Source organism: Protopterus annectens, chromosome 10.part0 (genome assembly GCF_019279795.1).
Source record: "Protopterus annectens isolate FY-2018-M chromosome 10.part0, PAN1.0, whole genome shotgun sequence".
Taxonomy (NCBI): domain Eukaryota; kingdom Metazoa; phylum Chordata; order Ceratodontiformes; family Protopteridae; genus Protopterus; species Protopterus annectens.
This window is the reverse complement of record NC_056744.1, coordinates 360,407,410-360,433,604: the sequence shown is the minus strand read 5'-3', so window position 1 is coordinate 360,433,604 and position 26,195 is coordinate 360,407,410. Positions and strand designations below refer to the sequence as shown.

The following is a 26,195-nucleotide window of genomic DNA, read 5'->3' as shown; positions in this document are numbered from 1 at the left end:
CCCTATTAAAGTTTACAAAAGTAAATGGAAAAGATTCACCATTTGAGCTCATCACAAAGAGTTAGATCCCTTTACTGTTCCAGTTCCAGCCATTCTACATTTCCTTGCTTCGATTTTTGAGGATTTTCACTGTTAAAGTTCATTTGGCAGCCATCTCAAACTGCCATACTGGGAATTATGCTTCTCCTTTTGCATCATCTGAGTTGTGTAAAGCCTTCTTTAGGGGTACTTTCTTACTTTACTTGCAGTAAAGCACCCCACTCCACCATGTGACTTCACCATGGTTTTACAAGCTTTAATGCACTCCCCTTTTGAACCATCAGCTAAAGTGGATCTCAGATTTCTTTCTTGGAAAACTGTGTTTCTAGCAGCTGTAACGTCTGCAAGACGGGCATCACAACTCGAAGCACTCTCTTCCAAACCACCATGTTTGATTTTTCACAAAGATAAGGTTACTTTGCGCACAAATCCTTCTTTCTTACCAAAAGTTGCCTCTGAAACCAATATCAGTAAAGTCATGGGTTTGCCATTTTTCCCCTAAATTTGAAAATAAAGGAGAATACACCCTTCATCTTCTTGAAGTACATAGACAATTGTGTTTTTACCTGTGCAGAACCAAGGCATTCAGAAAATCTGATCAACTATTTGTTTCTTTCTGTAATGTAAGCTTGGTAAGACCAGTTTCTAAAACTAACCTGGCTAAATGGATAACAGATTGTATTTCATAGGTGTTTACTAGGCTAACGACCACAAGGGCCTTTTTAAGTGTAGCCATGCATCCCAAATCTCTGACAAGTTCTGATAAGTGTAAGCAGGGGTTTGGGAAATGAACCATTTACAAGTTAACCTGTGTCCATTAGAGACAGGTGCCAAACCAGGGATGAATTTCCAGTTTCCCATCCAATTGTCCAAGTTGCATTTGAATTGGGTTTGGGAGGAACTCTGCTTCACATGGCTGGGGAGTCTGTTCCAGAGACTGGGTAGTCTCTGAGATGCATACCTATCTCTCCAGCAGGTCCTATTTATATCACAGGCAAGATTTAAGTCTTTAGAATGGGTAATTCTGGTGCTGTTTGTTTTGCGGATATGCAGGATATCCATCAGAGTGGGGTCTGACAATACCCTGTATGCCAGGCATAGTTCTCTCCTCAAAAGCCTGTAGGAGGTAGAATACAGGGATAAGGCCTTGAGGCGGACTGCATAGGACATATTATTTACGCCCTGTTTTCTTTTAGTAAGTAACCTCTGTGGACGTTCCAATTTTTGTATATGCCTGGTTAGGTACATACCAAAGGGGGAATTGTACTCAATGACAGGTCTGATGAATGCCGAATACAGTAAAACAATGACTTCCTTGGACTTGGATGCCATACCTTTGTTTATAAGTTGCGCAACACAGAATGATTTCCTCACCACTGTAGACACGTGATGATCAAATGCAAGATTGCTATCTATTTTTTATATTTATTCCTTGAAAAGTATTGCCTTACCTAAACAACTGAAGGAACATTCAACTAGGTCAATGTCTACATCAGCAGCTTTTTGGGCAAGAGCCTCTATTGAAGGTATTTGTGCAGCTGCCACTTGATCTATTACTCATACCTTTATTGGGCATTGCAAAGTGGATACCATTTCCAGAAATAGAGCTGCCTTTGGTTCCATAGTCCACTGGAAAATCCTTCCATGAGGGCTACCCAAGGTTACTGTAGCTGGGAACTCTGCCATTCATTGAAGAACGAATGAAAATGACAACATGAGATAAAGAAGTTATGCATTCGCCATAATGTTCCATCTGTGTTGTCTATTTTCATTCTTCCTCAACTTCCCATCCATCTTCCCCCTGTCCATAACCTTGGGAGAGACCTAATAGAAAAGTAGTTAAGAAAAGCAGTTCCTGTTCAAGCTCCTGATCTTTCGTCTATCACTTTCCTGTCATTGCATGATTATCATATTATATTAGTATAATATATATAATAGCAGCAAACTCAGTCTGAGGTATTGTAGTGGTGAGGGGCATTATGGGTAAGGTAGGAACTTGAGATTCAGATCCTAGACTTTTTAGAAAGTGACAGGATCCGATGGTTGGATCCAAACCGATTAGTTAAGGAAGAATGAAAATGGACAACACAGAAGGAACATTATGGTGAGTATATAACTTTTTTTAAACTAAACTTGGAGTACTACTTTGCAGTATGTTTTCATTTGCAAGTTTAAGCAGTTCTTTCCTGTACCTGTCTGAAAGGGTTTATTTCTTTGTAGTATTTTTGAAGAACCATAGATTGTGTCTTGCTCTGCACTAATTATGTTTTTCAGTTATAATGTTATAATGTTACCAGTGTTCTGAGTATATTTATTTTACACTAACATTCAGAGAAACACAACTATAGCATGTCTGACTTTGAGAGCAGGCAAGGTATAATAGCAGCTTATCAACAATAACACGTTATTGTCTGTATGCTGTCTTGCCTGATGGCATAGAAGATTGTTTGCCCCCCTCCAACTCCTGTTCCCAGTTATTAGAGCATTGATAAATGGTGTTGTGTGGTGGAACAAGATGGAATCTTAAAGAGCCACACATTGGAACTGTTAATAATGATGCAGTTTTACATAGATAGAGTAAAAGATGCCCAGATAACTCACTAGCCGATTGTCAGAAATTGTGCTGACCTTGAGCATCTATGTAGCAGGCTGTGGAATGGCCAGAAACACCAGAAAGCCAAGGCTTCACTGCAGAATATTGAAAAAATAGCTGCTGCACTGCAGTCTTATATTTGCACTTCACCCAGTTTAGTTCCATGATAACCACATTGTAATACATGCCATAGAATCTGGCATGTACTCTGGCAATAAAAGCACGGCAGCTCAGTTAAGATAAAGTTATTTGTACAGTACAAACAAGTTTTAAAATTGCTTGCAAAAGACATACATTTTATAGTTTTGTTGCAGATGCTTTTTTTTTTTTTGCACTCCCCTAGGACTTACCCAAATGGCTCTTCTGTTTGCATCCGGCTGTCCCATTTGTTCCACAGTTGCAGGAGCCCCAACACCCACTTATTGCTGTATGGAAAGTTCCCATGAGTTGACCCAGTGGTTGAGAGCAGGCTAACCTTCCTGGTAATTTAGGGTGGCTTATCTTCTCCCACAGCAGTGCACCCCCACTTCTGTGGCTGTTTAGACCCTTGCTGCTTCTACCCTGTGAGGGTTCCCCTTGACACACAGTACAGTTGAGTAGGGCAGCATGGGCTTGGTAGATCTGGGGCTGTCCAGGTTAGACACCCAGCGCTTCTGCTAGTTGTCAACAATGTAGCAAGCCAGAGCTACCTTCCTCTGGGATGGGTGAGCACTAGGAGCCCCTCACTGTCATCCTGCACTGCCAGCTCCTACAGGCACCCGAATCGCTATTCAGACTTAGGTCACCTGTGATTTATTCAGAGCTTTAACCCACTGTACCATGGAGCGGCTTCATCTGTGGGACATACTCTCCGTGGAGTAAGTGCTAGGTACAGGGAAAAATTATATTTATTAGTAACATAGCAGTAGATGTTTTGTATGTGGTACAAACACATAGTTTGTTTTACTTGTGCTTTAGGCACTTATCTGAAACCAGTGCTATTTGTGAATGAATTAGAGAATCTGGTCTTTCCTTGACATTATTTTTGTTTAACTGAGTGAGTGAACTGATGTCTCTCAGACGCTTTTCAACCACAACCCAGGCAGCAAAGACAAGTGTAGATACCACATGAATGTACACATTTTAGTTAATCCAGTCACCAGCTTGTTTTTGTGAGGTGAAAAGAATCCACAGCAGGCAAAAGCAACCCATGTAGGCACATGAAGAATATGCAAAACTGTGCACATTCACCAGAGGTCAGGATTGAGTACTGGATCTTGGAGCTGATGTAGAGATTTTACCAATAAGCCATTGTGCGGCTCAGTTATACCTCCTTTGTTTTAAGATGTCTGCTCTTAGACTTCTTTTAAGACAGGTGGTATTACAGAATTAAAAGTTGTTGTGGAAATTTTTTTTTATTGTGTAACAGTCAGCTCAGCCAGATGAATTTCAGTGCTTCAGGCCTTGTTAGTATCTACATCATGTTTTGGTTTGCATAAAGACAAGCCTGGGAATTCAATAAACTCCATGAAAGCTACACGGAGTTTACATGTTTACAGAGTGTGCTGCGGCAGTAATTAAATATTCATGCTGCACACCATGTTTAAGCATAAACAAGCACGGTTCTGTGGCAAGCAGCAGTGTTGCTGGCCAGGAAACCGTGCAAAGCAACACGAATAGCAGCAAACATGTAGACCTGTTTACCTATTGGCAAACTAGGTCTGGAGAATTGTGTGGAATGCCACAATGATTACCAGGGTTGTTAATATAGCTAAGTATATGGTCCAATCACATTACAGGCAGAGTATTGTGGAATCCCATTTCAGGCATCCTGTACAGAAGTTCTGTAAGTGATCCGTAATGGTACATGGACTGTCATTTAAAATAAACAATCAGGGGAAGTGAGTGTATCGATTAGGGACACACAGATGAATTGTGGGAAAGAACACAGGGAAAGCGGACAGGTGAAACATCTTAATGTACAGCACAGAGGAACATTTAAATGAAGACAGTTTTAGCAGGAACACTAATCGCATATCGACATAGTGCAGCATAGACGGCACAGTATAAATGTATATTATGTGACTGTCACACAAGGTGACAAAAATGGAGATGATGTCTTTGTGATATGAGCATGTACAATGGAGAGGACATCTAGCGGGGATGTTATATACGATAGGGGTTAGCTGCATATTGTGAAGATGTGCAGAATGAATTACCTGAATATGACTGTAATATCACCAGGTCTCCACCAAGTGGGACACATAGTTGTAGGTTCATGGACAACAGTAAACTGAAGCATGCACAGTCATGGCCAATATCAGAATAATACCACCAGTAATCCCATGTTTCTGACATAACATATGTGATTGTGAGTGATCATAGATGTTTCTGCAGCAACACACTTGTACAACTATTATGAAATGGCAGCAACTTATGCGGGTAATCAAGCACACCATCCTGACACTGTTACATGTGCTGGATGTGTTAATAGGGACACTGCTATACCTGTATGTGACACTATGAACAATCCATGCTTGTTGACAGCTGTGCATGCATACATATATGGTACAATCTACACTGTCTCAAATTTAACCCATACCATCAGTTTTGTCAAACAGTTATGTATGTACCATGTGCATCACTTACTAAGCAATCTAAAAGAGGACATAGTGGACCAAATTACCATCATGTATCACCATAGCCTGAGACCTGGCTTGGTTCCAGTGGATTAGAAAACAGCAGCAGTAATCTCCTTGTACAAAGGTGGGTCATCAACCAATTCTGGGAAATATAGACCTATAAGTGTAACCAGTCTCATCTGCAAAGCCATGGAAAGAAGCATCATAGCCCTTATCGGCATGGACATAGGTGACCTTCAAACTCTAGACCTAACCCAATTCAGCTTTGTTAAGGGTAGATCATGCTTATTAAACATACTAGACTTCTTTGACAAAGTCACTAGAGGGCTGGATAAAAGTAAAACCATGTATATTGTCTAGCTTGATCTGGCCAAGGGTTTTGAGACAATCCTCCACTCAGCTATCATTGAGAACTCTCCCAGCTGGGGATTAACCCTTACATCAGTAGATGGTTACCAAACTGTCTTACTGACAGAACCCATACTGTGAACGTCGTGAATCAGCCTTTACCAGTAGAGCCATCACCAGTGGCATACCACATGGATCTGTACTGGGGCCTTTACTGTCTGGAATCTGTTTCTTAGAAGTCCAGGGTAAAGTATACAGTCTTTGCTTACAAAGTTTGCTGATGACTGCATATTGAGTGCCATCGAGTCCATCAGTGATGTTTACATATTACTGGAGGGTCTAACACAGACAAATGATTAGTGCTAAAGCCACACAGTTTACAAAGAAATGCAAAAATGTGTCATTATATTTGCCTTCCACAAAGTCACAGACAAATGATTGGTGCTAAAGCCACACAGTCTACAAAGAAATGCAAAAATGCGTCATTATATTTGCCTTCCGCAAAGTGGAATTCCCCACTAATTACAGCATTGACAACACCACCCAGCTCAAACCCAGTGGTTCCAAGACTTGGGAACACAGGTAAATAGCAGTCTGAACTTCAGCTACCAAATTTCCAAAATTGTAAGGAAAGCTTTCTACGTTGTGCACCTCATAAGGCAGGCCATCATATCCCAGTGTGTGAGGATGTTATAACACCACCATACTCAAACCTCATCAGAACACTAAGTATAATGCTTCCTTTTGCATGTACCTCTCCAGACACCGACACCTGCAGCAGCTGGAGATGCCACAGGGGTTTCTCAAGAAAATACAGGGCATACAAACCATGCCATAATGTATGTGGATAGACTGAAAGCCATGTAACTGTATTGTGTATTGGTATAGAATGAGGTGACTTGTGCCTGGCCTACAGTCCAGTCTGTTACCCTGCCCTGATGGAAATGCTTCACTTCCTCAAATCTAATGGCATAAGAGTCACTCGCTTTAGGAAACTCAACCTAGCCTGTGACATTAATAGAACATACTTGAGAGACAGCTATAGCTTATGACTTCAGCAGAGTCTGTTTAGAGGAAGATGGTGATAGTACGGTCTGACATGCTGGTGTAAAATGCTGTCTCTCAGTCTCTCTCTCTCCAATGTCAAGCAAGTGCACAAACACACTCACCATTGACTGCAGTGAGAACAGAACCCCTACCTATCTAACTACACTGACTACAGACCTCCTTATATAATGCAAGCACCACAGCACAAGCCTGACTTGGAGAGTATTGGACAGCACTTTATAAGTGATGACATCAACAGTGTGTAGTGAGAGGAAGATGGTAATAACAGTGTCCGACATGTTGGTGTAAAATGCTGTTTTTGATGTCAAGCAGCACACACACACCATATAACTGCAGTGAGATTAGAACCCCTACCTAAGTACACCAACTAGAGAACTTGGTACTTTATGCAAGTGCCATGGCACAAGTTTGACTTTTACAATGCTGTAGGTCAGTTTATTTTGGATGACATCAGCACTAGATGTTGGTGAGAAGATGTTGGGAGGCCTGCACAAAATGGATGTGTAAGCATGCCCAGCTTTCAAGATATTACAGTTCTGCATGTTACCAGATAGATGAGTGTGCATTGTGTAGTATTTGCTGTTGTGTTTCCAGTGTGCAGGTATACTTTGAGACAACTTTAAAAACTACATGTAAACAGCTGTACATATTACTGTAAGTACTGAAAACAATTGAATGTGTATTTTCATTGTAAAAATGTGCACAGTGTATAAGAAAGCATTTGTTATTTATTTCTGTGGTGTGGTTGATATATTTGTGAGAGACCAAGGTTGCAGTGCATGGGGAGAGGTAACAGATGGCTGCATTGTAAATATGTGTTATTTTCTTAGAAACTGCCTTCCTTTTGTTTGTGTTTTCGCATGTACATTCATGGGATGAAGACTAAATGGACAGTAAACAAAAGTAATACATGCTTTTGTCCACTTTGCATAGTGCACCACTGAGTAGTGGGTTTGCAAGATTGATGGAAAAGTGTCTGCACATGTGAGGTACACATTTCAACTGCTTTACCTTTTTTTTGCTTAGTTAAGCAGCGAGCAAATGCGAGTCTCATTGTTAAAATTCTGAGAGTTCTGAGTACTGAGTGTATGAAACACATCTGCTGCTTGGCTTACTCTGTGGCAGAAGATGTAAATGCATTGACACATTTCTTTTGAAGCCCAGATGATATATGTTTCCAATCCAAGTGTATGTAAATAGCTTTAAATAAGTAGTAATATTGCAATGAAATAATTATGTATACTGCATTCACTGTGTGTTAGTGTGTGTAAACTTAGTGCAGCATGTTTAAGCAGCATTACGTGAAGGTAACTACACCAAAGGAACCACATTCACTATCGCTTAGCATTTGTGTGCAATGCCAAACTGTGTGCAGACACAGAGGCCAAAAAGTGAAGGGCTGCATTGCTTTTTTATTTGTGCGTGTTGTGTGTGATTCTATTTTTTGATCAGATTAAAGGTGCTAAAATGGGGTAGATAGGAAAGTGGTGAAATAGGGGGCAAGCAGGGGGAAGAACAAAGGGAAAGCACTATAGGAATTTGCAGGAGGGAGGTAGGATAGAACCATAGCTATCCACTTCTTCAACAGTATAACATGAAAATATGGGGGACAATATTAGCTGATTTTGGAGTGTCACTTCAACTAGGAGGGGTGACAACGCAATAATGTTGTATAGCAAATTGGACCAAATCAATTGCATCAAGAGGCCACTTCTGCGAAGTGGAGAGCTATGTATGGGATGATATATTTTGTGGGACAGGTGCCCATTTTTTTTTTTATAACTTCAGTAAGAGGGGAATGTTTGGTAAGGGACATGGGTATTTCTGGGTCAGTTAAGTAAGATAGATGAGAAAGTAGATGCAAACAAATGGGACAAACAAGGCAAGACACAGGGACAGTGAGGGGCACAAAAGGTTGGCAAATATTATGATTGGGGTTAGGGAAGGGACAACATAAGCCCATGCCCATCAAACATAGGGACATTGAGAATCTAGTCCTCACCATCCCCTTCCTCAGCTGGCTGCTGGAGTGCTTGAGGTCTCCTCTTCCTGCGGACCATGAGGAAAAGCAGCCTCTCCATCCAGCGTAGGTATGCACCAGTGGTGCTGTGCATGACCTTATACACCAACCCTGGCATCTCCTGGCGGGTGATAAAATCCACACCTCTACCAGTACTCCTGGAGGGTACACAGCACCGGCTGCCATAGTAGTGCTACCTGAGGTGGCAGGTAATGCAGGGGCAGCAGAGACAGTACTGCTAGGTTGCATCCCAGACTTGCTGGGTATTAGTGCTGGAGCCAGTGGAGCAGGTGCAGGCTGAGCCAATGGGTTGGCCTACCTCCATATGCTGTAAAGCATTTTGTGATTTGTTAGAGATTAATGACATGGAAACATTTTGATGACACACAAAAAAAAAGTGAGAGGAAAAAGAGAAAATTAGTATCATCATATGTAACATAGAATGTATTATTGCAATAGTACAACTATTTTATCTGAAAGTTTACATTTAAGTATACTTTATAGCAACTGCAAACTATAATTATGGATTGCTCAAAGTAATCCTTGCAATGTGCAGATACTGCACATGTGCTTGTTCCAATTATACAGATTAAAGGTAACAGTGTGTTATTTGTACAACTTGTGTAGAATTAATTTATGTAATATTTGTAAAGGCAATCCATAAAACAGCAGCAAGCAAATAACTCCCAAAACGAAAAGTAAAATAAACGCTGTTCCAGTAAGAAGAATACAAAATTTATTATTCCAAAGCCAATAGTAAGCGCTTTCGTCTCTTCAACCAGGAGTCTGAAGAAGTCTCTGGTTGAAGAGAAGAAAGCACTTACAATTGGCTTTGGAATAATACATTTTGTATTCTTCTTACTGGCACAGCATTTATTTTACTTTTAATATTTGTAAAGGATTGCACTATTTTATCCTTGTAACCTGTGGTATTTAAATCCACAACCTCTGACTACAGTCTTACACTTGACTCCTTAAGTTGGTTTGTGCTACAGACTGAAACATGCATACTTGCTTTTACAGTTAGGATATGCATGCTTACTTTGCTACAACTTTATAGAAAAGAAAAACATGTTTTTTTTTGTTTGTTTTTTTTAATTTAAAAGCTACAGTAATACTTTTGTGTTGCATACATACCCCTTGCTTCCCTCAGTCTCTGTAGATGCTCAGTATGGGCTTCCTTATTCGTAATGATTTCTGCATTAGCTGTGTAAAGAAAAGAAGAGAACAGAAGAGCATTATGCATACCAGTCTTTCCTGCATTTAGCTTTTTAGCTAGTATAAATTGTCTTTATTAGTATACTTACACAACTGTGGAATGTTACTAGTTCTGAACTCATCCAACCATTGGTTGAGTGTATCCCTCTTGCACCTTTTAGGACATAAGACGATGCCTACATTGTTCTCCAGTGTGTGGAATGCAAGTCACTCTGGAGACAGCCTTGGCCAGACTATTCCAAGCGTCAGACTTGGCCAGACTATTCCAAGCGTCAGACTTGTCCAGACTATTCCAAGCTTCAGACTTGTACTAGGAGCCAGTATAGTCCCCCTGAAAAATTATTTGGCTGTGGCGCTTTATAAGGAATCCTATAAAGATTCTGGACTCCTGAACACCCCACCTCTGCTCCCTAAATTGGACACCTTCCCTTCTAACACCAGACATGTCTAAACAGAAAACACAGTGATAGCTAATAATAATTACCAATGCATGTTATTGTGCAAACCCGAGCAATGATGCCAACTGTATTTTCATGATGTTAAGTGGAGAGCAACGGTGACAAACAGAGAGGAAAGCAGTTTTGGAATTTGGAAGGTTAATCTGACACTTTGCATTAGTTTCAGGGTTGTTTGCTGCTGTAACTGTTAGGTTGTATAACTTTGCAGAGATGCACTGGGGGGCATACATTTCATGACCTGACAATTTTTTGGTTTGGCTGTAGGCACTGATAAAATTGATTTTTACAGTGTGGGATTCAAACCTATGCATAAGAGATGAAACATTTTCTTCCACAGTGACGATTTTCTATCTTTGCCACAGAAGGTGGCTTCTCAGACATAGTCATGCAATATTTATAAATACAGATGACAGATTGAGGTGTTAACCATGTATTTGTGTGACTTGACAAGGTCCTTGTTTATACATTCATGTGTGTATATGCCTTACTGAAGTGTGAAGGCCATCCTAGCCCAGATAACACATTTATACATAAAGACACATAGTAGATAGTATACCCTCAGTCATACATATGAACCTTCGAAACACAGTAAAGGTGTCGTATCTCTCATACATATAATTCATGTGAGCTCCACTGCTATACATAGTTATTGTTATTTGTTGTTGTGTCTTTCGGCTTTTCCCGGGTAGGGGTCGCCACAGCGGAACTCCGGTCCGCTAATAATTGGCAGTAGATTTTTACGTGCCGAGTTGCCGGCCCTGACGCACAACCTTCAACGAAGGTATGCCCATTCACGCATGTCTCCCCACTGAAGACGGTCTAGCTGAGAATCGAACAGGACAACATCCTACTGTGAGGTGACAACGCTACCGCAGCACCACCACTGCAGTCTGTAATTATGTATAAATTGTTATAAGTGATATTTAATATAAAGTGAAATGGAACAACAGTAAAAGTGTCTGGAATTTCCTGTATCAGAACCTAGGACCATGTGTATTATAGCCCTACTCTTATACCTGTTGCCACAGGAGTATTGAAATACTTGTATATTTAGTTGTTCATTACTATAAACTGAACTGTAGCAACAGTAAAAATATGTTGAACTTCCTGTATTAGAAGGCAGGACCCATCTGTATTACAGGCCTGCACTTACACCTGCTGCTGTAGGAATAGTTAAATAACAGTTGGATATTTCCCTATTCATTATTAACTTCTGTGTGTTAACCACCATGTAACACCACTTAGCTTGTTTGCACTGTGCCCAACAGAATTGATAGAATGTGCCCATTTTGAAATTGTTGAATGCTTCCTCTCTGTAGGTGTTCTGGACCTGCAGGTGTTGGTGAAGGTTGCTAACTGCCGCGCAATTTTGCTTAGCGATGTTGCGTGATGGAAAGCAAAAAAATGCAACATATGTATCCTTTTTGAATTTTAGAATGTCTGCGTCCTTTCTGCAGGTGTTCTTTCTGCTTCGTGTGTGAGCCATTAGTCCACATTTGTGAGATGCTAAGCATTGCTCAATGCTCACACGAGGTAAGCAAGGCTAAACTTGTTTTAGCCTTGTGATCAGTATTTATTAGGTTTCATCCTTAAAAGACAAAGAAGTTACCAACGTCGTGGTTGTTCTGCTGTTTTTTTATCTACAGTTTGCCTGGTGTTCCAACTTGAACATTTAGGAGTATTTGGCTGCTTTGTTTCTTCTAAAAGGCAAAGGTGGGACTTGAATCCTGATGTACACATAATATATGCTGTGTGAATCAATGTGTTTAGCAGATGTGCTACACACGCAGGTGATTCACAGGTGTAGTTGATGTATTGCTTATCAAAGAAGTACATTACATGACATTTATTGTGTTTATCCATTTCCTGTCTTTGCGCTAAGCCACATACCACTCAAATCCATCCTCAACCCCTTTTCCCACTTTGCACATTGGGTCAGGGTGTCACTTAAGCAGTGACAGTCATCTCGAGTCAAGGTACTGGCATTAAAAACATTAACAAAAAGAAGTCTAAAAAATAACACCACAAAATATATGTTAGTACACATGAAAGATTTTTTCACAAGTCTGGATTTGAATGCTCACACCATTGAACCTTCAAAATAGAGTGTAAGGATGTCTTATCCCTTTTCGCCACAGAAACAGCTTTGCAGGAGAGAAAGAAAATCCTTGTCTATATAGGCATGTCCAGAATCATCCACAGTATCAACAAGACATATGGCACTTGTACACTTCTGATTTGGTTGTACATGTATTAATGTCACATGTAGTACAATGACTGATCACAACCATTTCTGACTGTTGTTTGGAGACATGCAGCTTTGTCTTATCTCTGTATGGTGTTCAGTCTTCTCTTATCTGAGCAGTAATCTGAGACATGCAATCTGTAAGGCATTTTGTGTCGTCCTTAAAATGTCAGAGAATATTAAATGGGAATACAGTTTTCAACCAATGCAGAAGAGGTTAGATGTTATTGAGCAAAAACTGGGAAATGTGTGCTGCTTACTTTTAAAACATTGATGCAATTACTTTGAGCAAAAACTGGGAAATGTGTGCTGCTTACTTTTAAAACATTGATGCAGTTACTTCTTCAGTTTGTAAATGTAACCTGGCTGACACACCCACTGGAGGTGACGGAGTCTGAATTGCTGTTAGGTTTTCCTTCTCCCTACCAGTAATCATTTGCAGTTGCAATCCATTAGCAACAAGCACTGAGGGAGTGCCTGTTGTAGGCTGCGGTGGTGCAGCGGTTAGTGTTGTTGCCTCACAGCAAGAGGTTCTCCCATTCAATTCTCTGCTGGAGCGCCTTCTGTGTGGACTCTATGTACTCCCTGTGCTCAAGTGACATTAAAGACATGCAGGTAGGTGTGTGCGTGAAACAGTGTGCCTTCTTTGAAGGTTTGGCATCGGCCTGGCAACTCTACACTGTAAAAATTCACTGCCAGTCATTAGCGGACTGGAGTTTCGCTGTGGCGACCCCTAACCGGGAAAAACCAAAAGACTACTAAGGGAGTGCCTGTACTGTGTTTTCATCTGCTACACGAAGCCAAGTATTTGGGATTCAGGAATTCTGATGAGTTCTCATCGCGTTGACAGCCCTGAATCTACACCATAAAAAGGGAGCCATGTAGCTAGGGAATCTGAAGGTGAGGAGACTTGTTTGTGTGGATAACATAGAAGAATGTATTACTTTGGGATGTATCTACATAGAAGACTACTGACCTGTTTAAAAAAAAAAAAAAAATATATATATATATATATATATATATATATATATATATATATATATATATAAGCAAATGCTACTTTATCTGTATGCATTTTTTAAAAGTGTGCTGATGGTAAGGTCATTTCACTTTCTCAGTTACACAGCCTTATTAAATGTCATCACTAATTCTAATGTTACAACTGTTTTTTCTGTACACTCTTCTGTTATTTTTTTGAAATGTAAATGCCCAATATTATGCTGTAATAGGCACACCACAGTGTTTACCATGTTTGTGCAGCTCTACACACCATGTACAGTCGCTTACTAAATACAAAATGGTGTGTGGCGTGACTCACACACGGATTTAGTGGCCCGTGAAGGTTTTATTGAATATACACCCGGGTCTTCCTCTCTACCAGTCCTTTCTTCCTGTCATGGAGACTAAGATGAAAGTCAGCCAGTTTTTATTTCTGCTGGCCTAATATTCTTACTCTGGGATGAGTAGATGCTCCATATTATTAAGGCAGGATCGTTCAGAAAGGATTTTGCCATGAAGTCCATGACTAAACATATTACATCCAGTAGAAAATGGGCAAAGCAATAGTTGTGCAAAAAGTGAAGATGTAATGGATAACTAAAAACTACTGCAGTATATTCATGGTGAAACAGTGTGCAAAAGCGAAGTACCGATTGTGACGTCCCCAGTCTTGGCCAGTAATCAAGGAGCCTGAATCCTCACCACTGACACTGGAGAGGGCTGTTCACTTGGAATAAAAATGGATACACCCAGTATTTCCAGATGCAGCTCTCTGCATCAAGCACAGTTTCCCTGAAGAGCACAAAGGGAACACACTCAGTCCAGGCTCTGGGTCTGTGTCTCCCAACAGGTCCCCAATAAGATTCCTCACTGGCACAGCTATAGAGTTGAGACCTCAGCTGAGTGTCCAAGCCAAGTTCCCCACAACTCTGTCTGTGAAACCAATGCTTCGTGCCCCTGCTCCAAGCAGCTGACACACACACACTGTTTGAGATTTGATATTCACACACATGTGCTTGCACACCACACCACACACACACACACACACACACACACACACACACCTGGGAAAGGCTGGCACAGATTTACTAGCTATGCTCCCTTCTGCCCAGACTATAAGGTAGTTACACCACCACCAGACACTCCAAAGTCAGCTACTCTAAGGCTCTTGTAAGGATACCCAGTTGTACTGAGTGAAATTAATATTGATACAAATGGTAATGCTGACCAAACAGCAAGGCTTTTCTTTTCAGGAGTAGCCGCAGTGCCACCAAATAAATATAGGCACTCTCAAATGTTAAAATGTCCTCTAAAGGACTAGCCACAATGAAAGTTTAAATATGTTTAATAATAAATAATAAAATAACATAAAAATACTAAATATCAATTTACAACAAACACTAGAGTTTCAGTCACAGGAACTATTGAAATAACGCAGATGAATAGATACACACAGATATAGAAAAACAGTACTTAACTGATCTCACTATATATTTCTGATTGATCTAAAAAAATACTGTTCCCTAGTTGACTTACTAAAGCAAGGCAAGATGAAGTAGGTGATAGGTCCTTCCTTGACAGGTTACAAAAACAGACTTTTCTGAGACTTCAGTCACGCCTAGTATTAAACATTATTTTAGTGATGGATTACATAAGGATATCACATACATCTGGTCATCTGACTTCTGGTTCCCATGCAACCCCCCATTCCTAGAACTGCCAGAACTTAGCACCTGTGTGTTAATACATGCATACTTGCACGCACGCGCTCACACACGTGCACACACACACACATACACGCACGCGCACACACTCATGCGCACGCACATGCGCATACATATGTGCGCATACACGTGTGCACACACACATACATGCACACGCACACGTGTGCACACACATACACGTGCATACACACATACATGCGCACCCACACACACATATGCGTACGCACATACATGCGCACCCACACACACATATGCGTGCACACGTACATAAGCGCACACATGCACATATGTGGGCACACATGCACACCCACACATATACACATGCGCACACACACAACACAGCCTTGCTAAGATCTGCTGCACCTCCTGGAAGATATAAAACAATTTCAAACCTCCACCCTTCCAGAGTAGTGATTAGTTCACCCCAAAGACAATGCAGAAAGCTTTCTAGTACAGACATTTTGTCTCTGGCTGCATTGAGAGCTGTAAGATAATGTCTTTATGGCCTAGACCCAATAATTTAATTTCAGAATAATTTTTCAATTTAGCTGCAGCTGGACTGTGGTTAACCTCTTCTCTTTCAGTATTCCCTGTTAAAACATATACATTTAATTAAGTTACAATACAGTCAGGACACACTTTTGATACATTTTTAACACAAACAACTTTACAGATACATTTTCAACACAAGCGTCTGTACAAATCGGTTTGATATACAAATGACATGTAATTCTTTGCAAAATTCCAGCTAGCTGTGCTGGGATATGTTACACATCCACTGCCCTACTTCTCTTGGCATAGCTAGCAATATCTCTCATCATACTGATACAAAAATAAATCTTCACATATGATAAAAGTCTGTACAGAAACAGAGCAGAAAAAAAGCTGTGTACTTGAACAGAAACATTTACTTAGAGGTTCAGACTGTACAAAGTCTCAGATTACCAACAACAACAGTGGTGCATGTGGAGGTTGGAAGGAAACTGAACAAGATATTTCCTTGCAAAGCGGCAGACTGTCTGTGAACTTTATTTTATGTCATGGTCATTTAATCAAAGAATATTTAATCTTGCATCCATGCAGTCGCAAATATGCAAAGCAAAGCTGTGTTATGACAGAAGTAGTTAGTTACTTGTTAACCTTGCTGGGCTGGTTCAAGGACCCTTCATAGCAATAAACAAGGCCAAAGGCATAAAGAATTGCAAGAGTAAATCAGAACAGTTTCAGCAATTGAGCAGGGTGAGAATATTATACAGATTATAAAATCATATGTTTATATGGTGGTCATTATGAAACTTTGCGGAGTTTAAGACAGCAGTGCTTTGCCCCTGCCAACACCCACCCCCCTGAGGGAAAAAAAACACAAGATGATCAAAGAAGTGTGATGGCAGTTCTAGGCGACTGGACTGACATTTTGTAATCCGTAATCAAACCTTTAATAAAGCAGTTCTGGAGGCAGGATCGTAGCTCAGTAATGCAACAGGAGAAATAAGACAACACTGTTATGTGCAATGATTCTACTCTTAATCACAGTGATGCTGCTTTTATTTAGAAATAAAAGCAGGGACAAGAAAGTAATATTTGTGCAGATTATGCCTGGAGCCAAATATACTTCTCATAATTTTATGTGATAAATTCTTGGCTGCTGGGATTTTGCATCTGCCCTTCAACTCAAACAACGGCTACCTTGAGTGATAAATAACCCACTATATATAGTAGTTGGGGCTTTATCCCTGTACACCACCAAAGCAGTAACTGATAATAACAATTTTTAAAGGTAGGATGTTATGCACCTTTTAGAGGAGTGATGATCAGGTCACACATAGCATCACATACAGCACCGTCCACAGACCAGTGTCATTAGTGACATTTCACAGCTTTAAAAGATGTAACACTCTTTGGGCTGCCACACATAAAACAGACATGGGTCAGAGTGAGGTGTCTTAACAGCTTTCAAAGCTGTTGGCAGTGATTGTAGCCAGCATTGTTAGTACTGTACACCAGCTTCCAGAATGTAACCCCTTAAGTGTAGCCCTCCATCTAGTATAGTTTCTAGAGAGCAAACCTTTTCATTACTAGAAATAAAAAAAAAAATCAATTCTGAAAAAAATACCCATTTAAATAGCACCATGGTGAAATTACATTTTTTATGTGAATTGTAGCACATCACAGCACAAGTTGAATACAATATTTGTACTGTAGTATACGTTGCATATGAGCTGCTACCCATTTAGCTTTCGTCTATGAGGCAATACATTTGTTGCACTTTTTATTGCTGTTTGAGACTTCATAATTCTCTTTATTATAATCACATTTAAGGTATTATGAGTGTTTTGCTATGAATGTAACAGAAATTATATGTTGAAATACTGGAGTATTTATTGTGTTTTGTTACTACTGTTCTATCACAGTACTTCTCAACTGTCCTTGACTTTTAGGGATGTCTCTCATTTTGTCTCAGAATTTTGCTGTGGCTCTCCTAATCCCTCCTAAGACTAGCAGTTTGCGAGAAAAGGCAATGGATTACACTTTAAAACAGTAATTACAGTAAACTCTCGGTTAACCACCACCCATGGGGATTGGTAGATGCCAGATAACTATAGTTTTTGGTTGCTTGAGAGCTACTATTAAAAATAGGCCTGACTGATACTGTACCCTATACTGTTTGTTTGGTTTGACATGTTCTTAGGTTGGGGAGAGAGGGAATTTATTCATGTCTTCCTTTTTAAAACTCTAAAAACATAAGGTATGTATCTGCGATGGGAAAGAAAGTGCAACACATGAAAATTGTACTGTATTTCTTAAATTGTTTTGTTCCAGTTGCTTGAGTTCTGGTTAACTGAGAGTTTACTGTATTGTCGTTATTATAGACTTTTACTTCAGAAAATTCAAGTTAATTCACATTTTAATATTCTGTCAACTCCTGAAGTTAGTAATACAGATATTTTAAAATGTTTCCCTGATTGTTCCTAATTCTATCTGGATTTGTCACTGATTCTGGAGGTAAGAGGCTCAAAAGTATATCTACCACTGTCAAGACTAGGAAAGTAAAAAACAGGAATGTTTAAAAAAAGAAGGAAAAAATTACAGAGTAGACATGAGGAGATCTATGTTTTACAGGTAGTCATGCCCCCAGTGGTCAGGGCTCATACTGGTCCTGCCTTGTGCTACAGGATGTGATTGACTATTGATTGAGATACCGCTGTCCTCCCATGAGTGACATCCTGAACAGTATAAAGCAGCAATGATCTTGTTATCCAAAGATGTACTGTTTTGGTGAGCACCTCATCCTGCATTACTTCCCATCTGCGTTACTTCTGGTGATGCAGTGGGATATGCCAAGTTGTATTGACCCCTTATTGGTTATGATTTGACTCTTGTTTTAACGTTTCCAGTGGTATCCTTGACCTTCCCAGAACCCTCCAAAATAAATAAAATAATAAGTAAAATAAGTAATTGTGTGGCATTGCAAAGATTCTTACTAACAATACTTTTTTGTGTAGCAGAACTAAAAAGGAACGAAAATGTGCTTCCAAAATCTGTGGACATAATTTCAAGTAAATCGATGGAGTCCATTTCTACCGCTCCAAACCAAATCTCCCACCCAGCAGGGCCTACAGAGGAGTGGCCAGACTGGAACGAACCAGAGGAAGGAGATGAGGGGAAAAAAGTAGAAATACAGATTCGATCAGTGGAGCATGACATCAGTGCCAATCAGAAATCAGATAATGGTGCTTTGGACAATGAGCCCTGGGATGACTTTGAACCTTATGGTGACAGTTCAGAAGTCTCATCATATAGTCTTCCTAGCACTGCATCCGATCAGGTGAACACATCTCAGGGTTCAAGTCTGAGCCACAACTCCCAAGACAAAAAGCAATCCAAAGCCTTAAAACTAACTTCAGCACCAAAAAGGAACCCTGCAGAGGATGTCAGTAAATGGAATAATGATGGCTGGAACCAGCAAACTGTGCCAAGTCAGAACATTTCTGATAAACAAGGTAATGGCAGTAAATTAAAAAGTGGTTTAGGGCTTGGAGAAGAGTTTGCTATAGAAGTAAAGAAAAAAATTGTGAAGGATCCAGAGCTGGATTTGTTTGCCGATATGGTACCACACATTAAATCATCCTCTACAGTTTTGATTCTGCCTTCTGAAAGGACAGAAAGAGTTGTACCTACTCATGAGAATGCAGTTCAGAAGGAGACTTGCTCAGAAACAAATGATCTATCTTCAAGATTTGCTGCTGCTGTTGACATTAATGATGTAAGTATGAGATTGGTGATTCTAACATTCTGTTGGTTGTTTAGAATTGCAATTGTTTTAGTAAAACTTTATCAAAATGCAGAGTAAAATCTGGCAGTTGGGCCAGCTGTAGGATAAATATGCTGATGCTGTGAGGCATTGCTTTAGATATGCATCCATGCCAGTATGGTAGCTTTTTCTTTTAGTCGTAGAAGATTGCCTGCTGGGGCACTACAGATCCAGTGCATGGACATTGAAAAGGTGTGATAAAGAACAAACCATATGATAAGTATGCAGAAGCAGCTGTCCGAAAATAATAGACTGTGATAATTTAATGATGAGTGATCCTTGTACTCCTTGATAATTTTAGAGCAGGACTTTATGACAGCAGTTCAGCATTTTTTAGCGTCTCACTGCTGGGCTTTTTTTGACTGTTTAAATAATTTTTATAGTGTTTCCTACCTAAATTACTGTAGCATAGTCCAGATAGAGGTTTGCTGCATCTGTGTCTATTTGTAGTGGCTGTTTGTTCTGAGCACATTTTCCAAGCCATCTTTGATTAGAAGGTGGCCCTTCCGCACCCTTGTCAGAGAAGTGTACTGATTGGAACCTGTCTGGTGAAGGGTGATTGGTCTAGGGCTTGGAGTAAGCACCCTCACTGTCTGTTTTTAACTTTTATAAAGTTTTTTTTTTTTTAGTTTTTAGCTCCTGGTATTTAAGATGCTGAGTTTGAGCAGGTTTCTGCTTGTTTGAACCATGTTGAAATGAGGTGTGCTACCAGCCACAACTTTTTTTTGCTTGATTATACTATTTACTGCACTTTTATTTGTGTTCGTTTATTTAATACTGTATTTTAATACTGCAAACTAAACTGCATTGTTTTGTACAGAATTTGTCTGCCTTACTGTGCCAGTTAAATTGTATTTTGTTGCGGTTTTCACTGTTTGCAAAGTAATTGTTGCTACTTTTCACTGTTTGGTAAACATCTGTTCTGTTTTCTCACCAAGCAGTGTTTTAAATAACTGATTTGTTTGCTGTTTAAAACCTTCGTTAGTGTCTCCTTGCTGTTTTTCTGCTGTTTAAATACTTTTTTGTGTGTTTCCTGCCTAAGTTAGTGTAGCTAGCAGCTGTTGCATTGTCCATATACAGATTTCCTGCATCTGGGTCTGTTTGTGATGGCTGTTTCATTCTGAGCACATTTTCCAAGCCATCTCTGATTAGATAGAAGGGGCCCCTCTGCACCTTTGTGAGACAGGTGTGCTGATTGGAACCTGTTTGGCAAAGAGTGATTGGTCTAGGGTTTGGAGTAAACACCCTCATTGTTTTTTTTTGCTTTGTTTTGTTTTTTTAAGTTTTTAGCTTCTGGTATTTAAGCCCCAAGTTTGAGCGTTTTTCTGCTTGTTTGCACCTTGTGTCGCACAACTCACTGCCCCGCAGTTGTACGTCATAGCCGGACAAAGAATTTTGGCAATTTTCCCTTAGATATAGCTGTAGTACATTAGTGTAGTCCTCATCTTTAATACATTTCTGGTCTAAGAAGTATTGCTAGTAAGCTGTGACCTATTAAACCACCAGCCAGAGACACCCATCTACAGCCCTGAAAGCACCCCCTTTGTGTTAACAGTTATTCAAACCTAGCATTATGAATAGTTGGACTAATCTTGTTTCTCCTGCCAGCCTTGTTGACTGTGGTCCCCTGGGACAGTGTAGCAACTGCCTCAATGTACACTGACAACCCTCTACTAATAACTCACTCTGGTACAGAGTGCAAGAGATGTATTTACACCAAGAATCCTGAATCCCTGTTCTCTAGCATTCAAAACAGTAACACTGAAGAGGTTGTCAACTCACCCACCACTACTCTTGCACATAGTACTACTACTCTTACACATAGTACGTATCCAACACATAAATACACATATGCGGAGGTTCTCTCAAAAAACTTACCAAAACACCACAGACCTCCAAAACACATGACTGCTACAACTAACACAGTTACCGCAGCACCCAAGACACATAGTAACACCGGTATCACACCTGCCAAGCCCTTAAGGCATAACAATCATAAACAAAATGTTCTTGTCGTTGGAGACTCCGTAGTGAGATGCGCAGATGTCCCACTCACCAGGTTAGATAAGGAGAAAGTCACGGTCAGCTGCTTGTCCGGTGCCAGGATTCATCAGATCATGCATGCACTCAGGTCTCTCAGCAGCTACCATTACGACTCTGCCATAGCTCATGTTGGAGTGAACGACCTGAGATGTACCTCACTGGACTATATGAAGAGAGACATGCTTGAGCTCTATGAGTATGTGTCCCAGGCAGGTATGTCCCTAGCTTTGAGCAGCATATTACCCTCACCTAGAATAATGCCACAGTATAAAAAAAATGATTGATTTCAATAATTAGCTTAGTTTTTGGTGTCAGAAAGGGATCCAGTTTCTGTCAGCCTGGGATGACATGGTCGGCAAACCTCGCTGCTTTGCCAGAGATGGTTTGCACCTGGCACCACTAGGCTTTCAGCTGCTGGCAAAAGCTCTTGCCTCCCCCATAGTGCCTTTTTTAGGCAAGGTCTCGAAAACAAAATTGTTGACATGAAAATTGCCAATCATAACAAAATAAGGGTTATGCTGCTAAATGGTAGGAGCTTAAACCAAAAACTCCACACCCTGGAAGCACTCCTATCACTGGAGGTTGTAGATGTCTGTGCAGTCACAGAAACCTTGTTCAAGGCCTCAGAGTATCCCATCTATGCAAGGCTACAATGCCTTCCACACCTTCAGACTGCAAAACAAACATGTGAGAACCAAAGGAGGTGGTGTTTCTGTCTGTATTAGAGATAAATTCACATCCCAGCTAGTTAGACAGGACAATTCCACGGAGTTGCTCCAAGTTCAGATTACTGTAGGTAAGACTCCCATTCAAGTCATAGCTAGTTATAGATCCCCCTGTATGGATCATGATGGACATGAGGCCTGCTTGACTAAACTGAAGTCAATCCAAATATTGCCAAACACTCTGGTCATGGGGGATTTCAATTATCCCACCATTAAATGGGAAACCTATTCTAGTCCTGACTTCTCTAGTGCAAAAGTTCCTTGACTTTGTTAACTCAAATTCCCTGGAAAAATTGTTTAAACCCCAACAAGAAGAACAAACAAACTAGATCTGGTCCTCACTAACATGACAAACAGATGTACTGCCACAACAGTCAGACCCCCTTTGGTTAAATCAGACCACATATCTGTCGCTTTTGAACAGACACTCACAACTCAAGACTAAATAATTTCACATAGACAAACTATACCCTCCTAGGGGAAGGTAAAAATGCATTTCAGACCCCAGACCCAGCTGGAAGTGGTAACTACACCAGATCTTACACTAAAGCCCTGTACAATCGCCTGAATAAGTGTATAGACTCGGCTGTGCTAGAGAGAATCAAAGCCAGCGCCCCAACTAAAAACAAGCCATCTTAGTGGACATCCAACATCAACTCACTTCACAACAAACACAAAAAGTTGCTGTCTAGGAAAACTAAGGCGAAGCCCCAACAATGGAAAAGCACCCTCCTCAGCCTCAGCAGGCAAATAAGACAGCACGTCAAATCCTGTAAAGGTAACTTTGAGAAAAAGTTAGCAGTCACAACCAAGGATAACCATAAGGCCTTTTACAGCTACATATGTAGCCTAAAAGATAGGACCCAAGCATGTGCCTAACTAGTGACTAACAGTAGCGCACACACAGTGATCCCACAGAGATAACATACCTGCTGGCAGACAGATTTGCCACAAATTTCACTCCTTTATCCCCTCCAAATTTATCACAAACCTTGCCCCCAGCTCCCCCCCCCACCCTACATATCCGAAGAGCAGGTAATTAAAGCCTTGTCTAAGGCAAAAAACACAGACTCTATGGGACCAGACGGCATTCAAGGCTGTCTTCTAAACAAACTAAAATATCATCTGGCATCACCGTTAAGTACCCTACTCACTCAAAGCCTAACCACAGGCTGTGTTCATGTGGAGTGGAGAACAGCAACAGTTATTCCACTCTGCAAAGGTGGCCTAGCAACAAACTGTGGAATTATAAACCCAAAAGTCTGAGCAGACTCATCTGTAAGGCCATGGAACGTATCATCATGGACCTCAGAAATAAAGACATAGGCAACTGTCAAACCCTGGTTCTGACCCAATTCGGCTTCAAGGGCAGATCCTGCCAGTTAAACCTGGTGGATTTCTTCAAAAATGTGACCAGGGCCATTGACGAGGGCAAATCTGTGCACACAGCATACCTCAACTTGGCCAAGGCCTTCGACACAATCCCACACTCTGGCATTACTGATAAACTTAGCAAACTGAATTTAAACCCCTTTGTTGTAAGATGGGTTGGCAACTGGCTCACATACCAGTTACATACTGTCAGAGTGGGTGACTCCACATCAGCCAACAGACCTGTCACCAGTGGGGTGCCACAAGGGTCAGTGCTGGACCCTCCATTGTTTGGTATATACTTCTCAGAAGTTCATGCCAGATGTAAGGGGGTGACCACGTTTGTGGACGACTGCAAACTGGGTGCAGTTATCGAATCCCCAAATGATGTCAGTATACTTCAGGAGGGTCTTACGCAGGCCAACAACTGGTGTCTTAGTCACAGTCTCAAACTAAATGCAAAGAAATGCATCATCATTCCTTTCGGTAAAAACAATGCCCCTTCACACTATCACATTAACAAAAATACCCCATGTACCTTTGAAGTGGTAAGGGATCTGGGATCATAAGTAGACTGCGACCTTAACTTTGACTTCCACGTGTCTACTGTAGTAAGGAAGGCCTTCAATGTAGCACACTTGATTAGCAAAGACATCACCTCTAGAGCAAAGGAGGTTATAACCCCTCTATACTTGTCACTAATCAGGCCCATAATTGAGTATAACACCTCTTTTGGCATGTACTGCACAAAGCATCTGCAGCAGTTGGAGAGACCTCACAGATTTCTAACAAAGAAGATCAAGGAACTCCAGCACGTGCCTTACACAAACCGATTAAAGTCCCTGAGACTGTACTCAGTATCGTATAGATTTCAAAGGGGAGACTTATGTCTGGCTTAACAGAGCAATCTCCAACCCAAACCTATTGAATTTGCTGCACATAATCAAACAGGACATGACCTACCAGTTCCAGTGACCTAAATATGGCCTGCAGGCTGAATAGGGCATGCTGGAGGGGACAGATTTCTCTCAGAAACTACAGTGTCTTTAGAATAGGCTGCCAGTTCATGTGAAACATAGCACGTCTATGACCCTTTTCAAAAGGAACCTGGACAAGTGGATGGGGCACCATAAATTCATACTGGGGTTAGCGCCCACAACCCTCCTGGACATGGGCAGTCATTATTAAACACAGTCCTGGGTATTGACTAGAGTATATATGATATTACATTGGGATGAAACTGCTAGGCTTGAAATGACCTCTGAGTTGATAACCTAGTAACCTCTTATAATTACATTTCCATGCCCTCCCCATTCAAGGAGGGCTTTTTATGTCTTCTTTTTAGCTGTTACCAAAAAGTCATACATGATTGTCAAAAGGGACCATTTTTCTCTCACTAGTAAAGAGATTTGGCATATATTGATTTCTTATCTATAGCCCTGATTCTTTCAGGTGACAGCTGTGTACAGCCATGGCTTGTTCACACAACTATTTTAAATAATTCATTTAACAAAAACTTTTCCTGAGCATATATATGAATAGGTTTATTATCAAAATGCCGTTCAGACAATGTCCAAATTGGAAAACTTGAATGGCTTAGTTCAGCATTTCAGAATAGTGAAAAAAAATGTTGAAGTCACAACAGTAAATGCACACTAGTATTCGCTGTTGTGGAGTCAGCATTTTGAATGCAGATCTCACTATACTGGGGATCGGGAAATGTACCCTTTCTCTCACTGTAGTGCAATCTCTGAGTTTGTGTAGGTAACAAGTGGGGGAGTGCAGGGGGGTTCGTTCGTAGGGCACGACTGGAAGTGTGGTATTTTCAGTAAAGTCAACATTCCCAAGTTGTCAGCTTTCTGTAAATACCTCATTCGGTCATGTTCCTGTTCGTACATTTGATTTTCGACATTTCAGGTCAGAAACATGAACTCGCACATTGCAGGTGTGAGATTTTGATAGTAAACCATATGAACATCTATACTAGTAATAAATGGCCTCAGTTTAAATACTGATGAACCCAACATTGTTTACATTATATAACTATGGTTAACAATGTTTTGTTTTCTCCTTTCATCGCTCACAGTTACTCTCCAGATGCTGATAGGAACTGGGAGTGATGGAGGACATCTACCTCTGGTAAAGAAAGCTGCTAACCTTACTTTAAAACTTTACATCAGAAGTGACTATACACTTGACTGGGCTTCTAATAGGGATATTACTCAAATAGAAATAGAGGGGACAGAAATATTTTAAATATATATGTATGTGTGTGTGTGTGTGTCTGTTTGTGTGTCTGTATGTGTGTCTGTGTGTGTATGGATCCCTATCAGGTTATCTAAGTTTCAAAACTTCGAAAGTCATGTGGTTGGGACCATATGATCGAAGTTTTGAAACTTCGAACATTTTGA

At 40.6% G+C, this 26,195-nt stretch overlaps 1 protein-coding gene across 3 annotated transcripts in view; it reads left to right on the top strand.

The window, feature by feature from the left end:
* The window catches only part of SCYL3 (SCY1 like pseudokinase 3), a 614,991-nt gene that overhangs the window by 511,695 nt on the left and 77,101 nt on the right, over positions 1 to 26,195 (top strand). For 2 of the 3 annotated variants that reach the window (XM_044085269.1, XM_044085267.1), the window contains exon 12: positions 18,837 to 19,597. In XM_044085269.1, coding sequence (XP_043941204.1) covers positions 18,837 to 19,597 — 761 coding nt within the window. The remainder of the gene's footprint in view (positions 1 to 18,836; positions 19,598 to 26,195) is intronic. The other variant, XM_044085268.1, reaches the window with a different exon arrangement.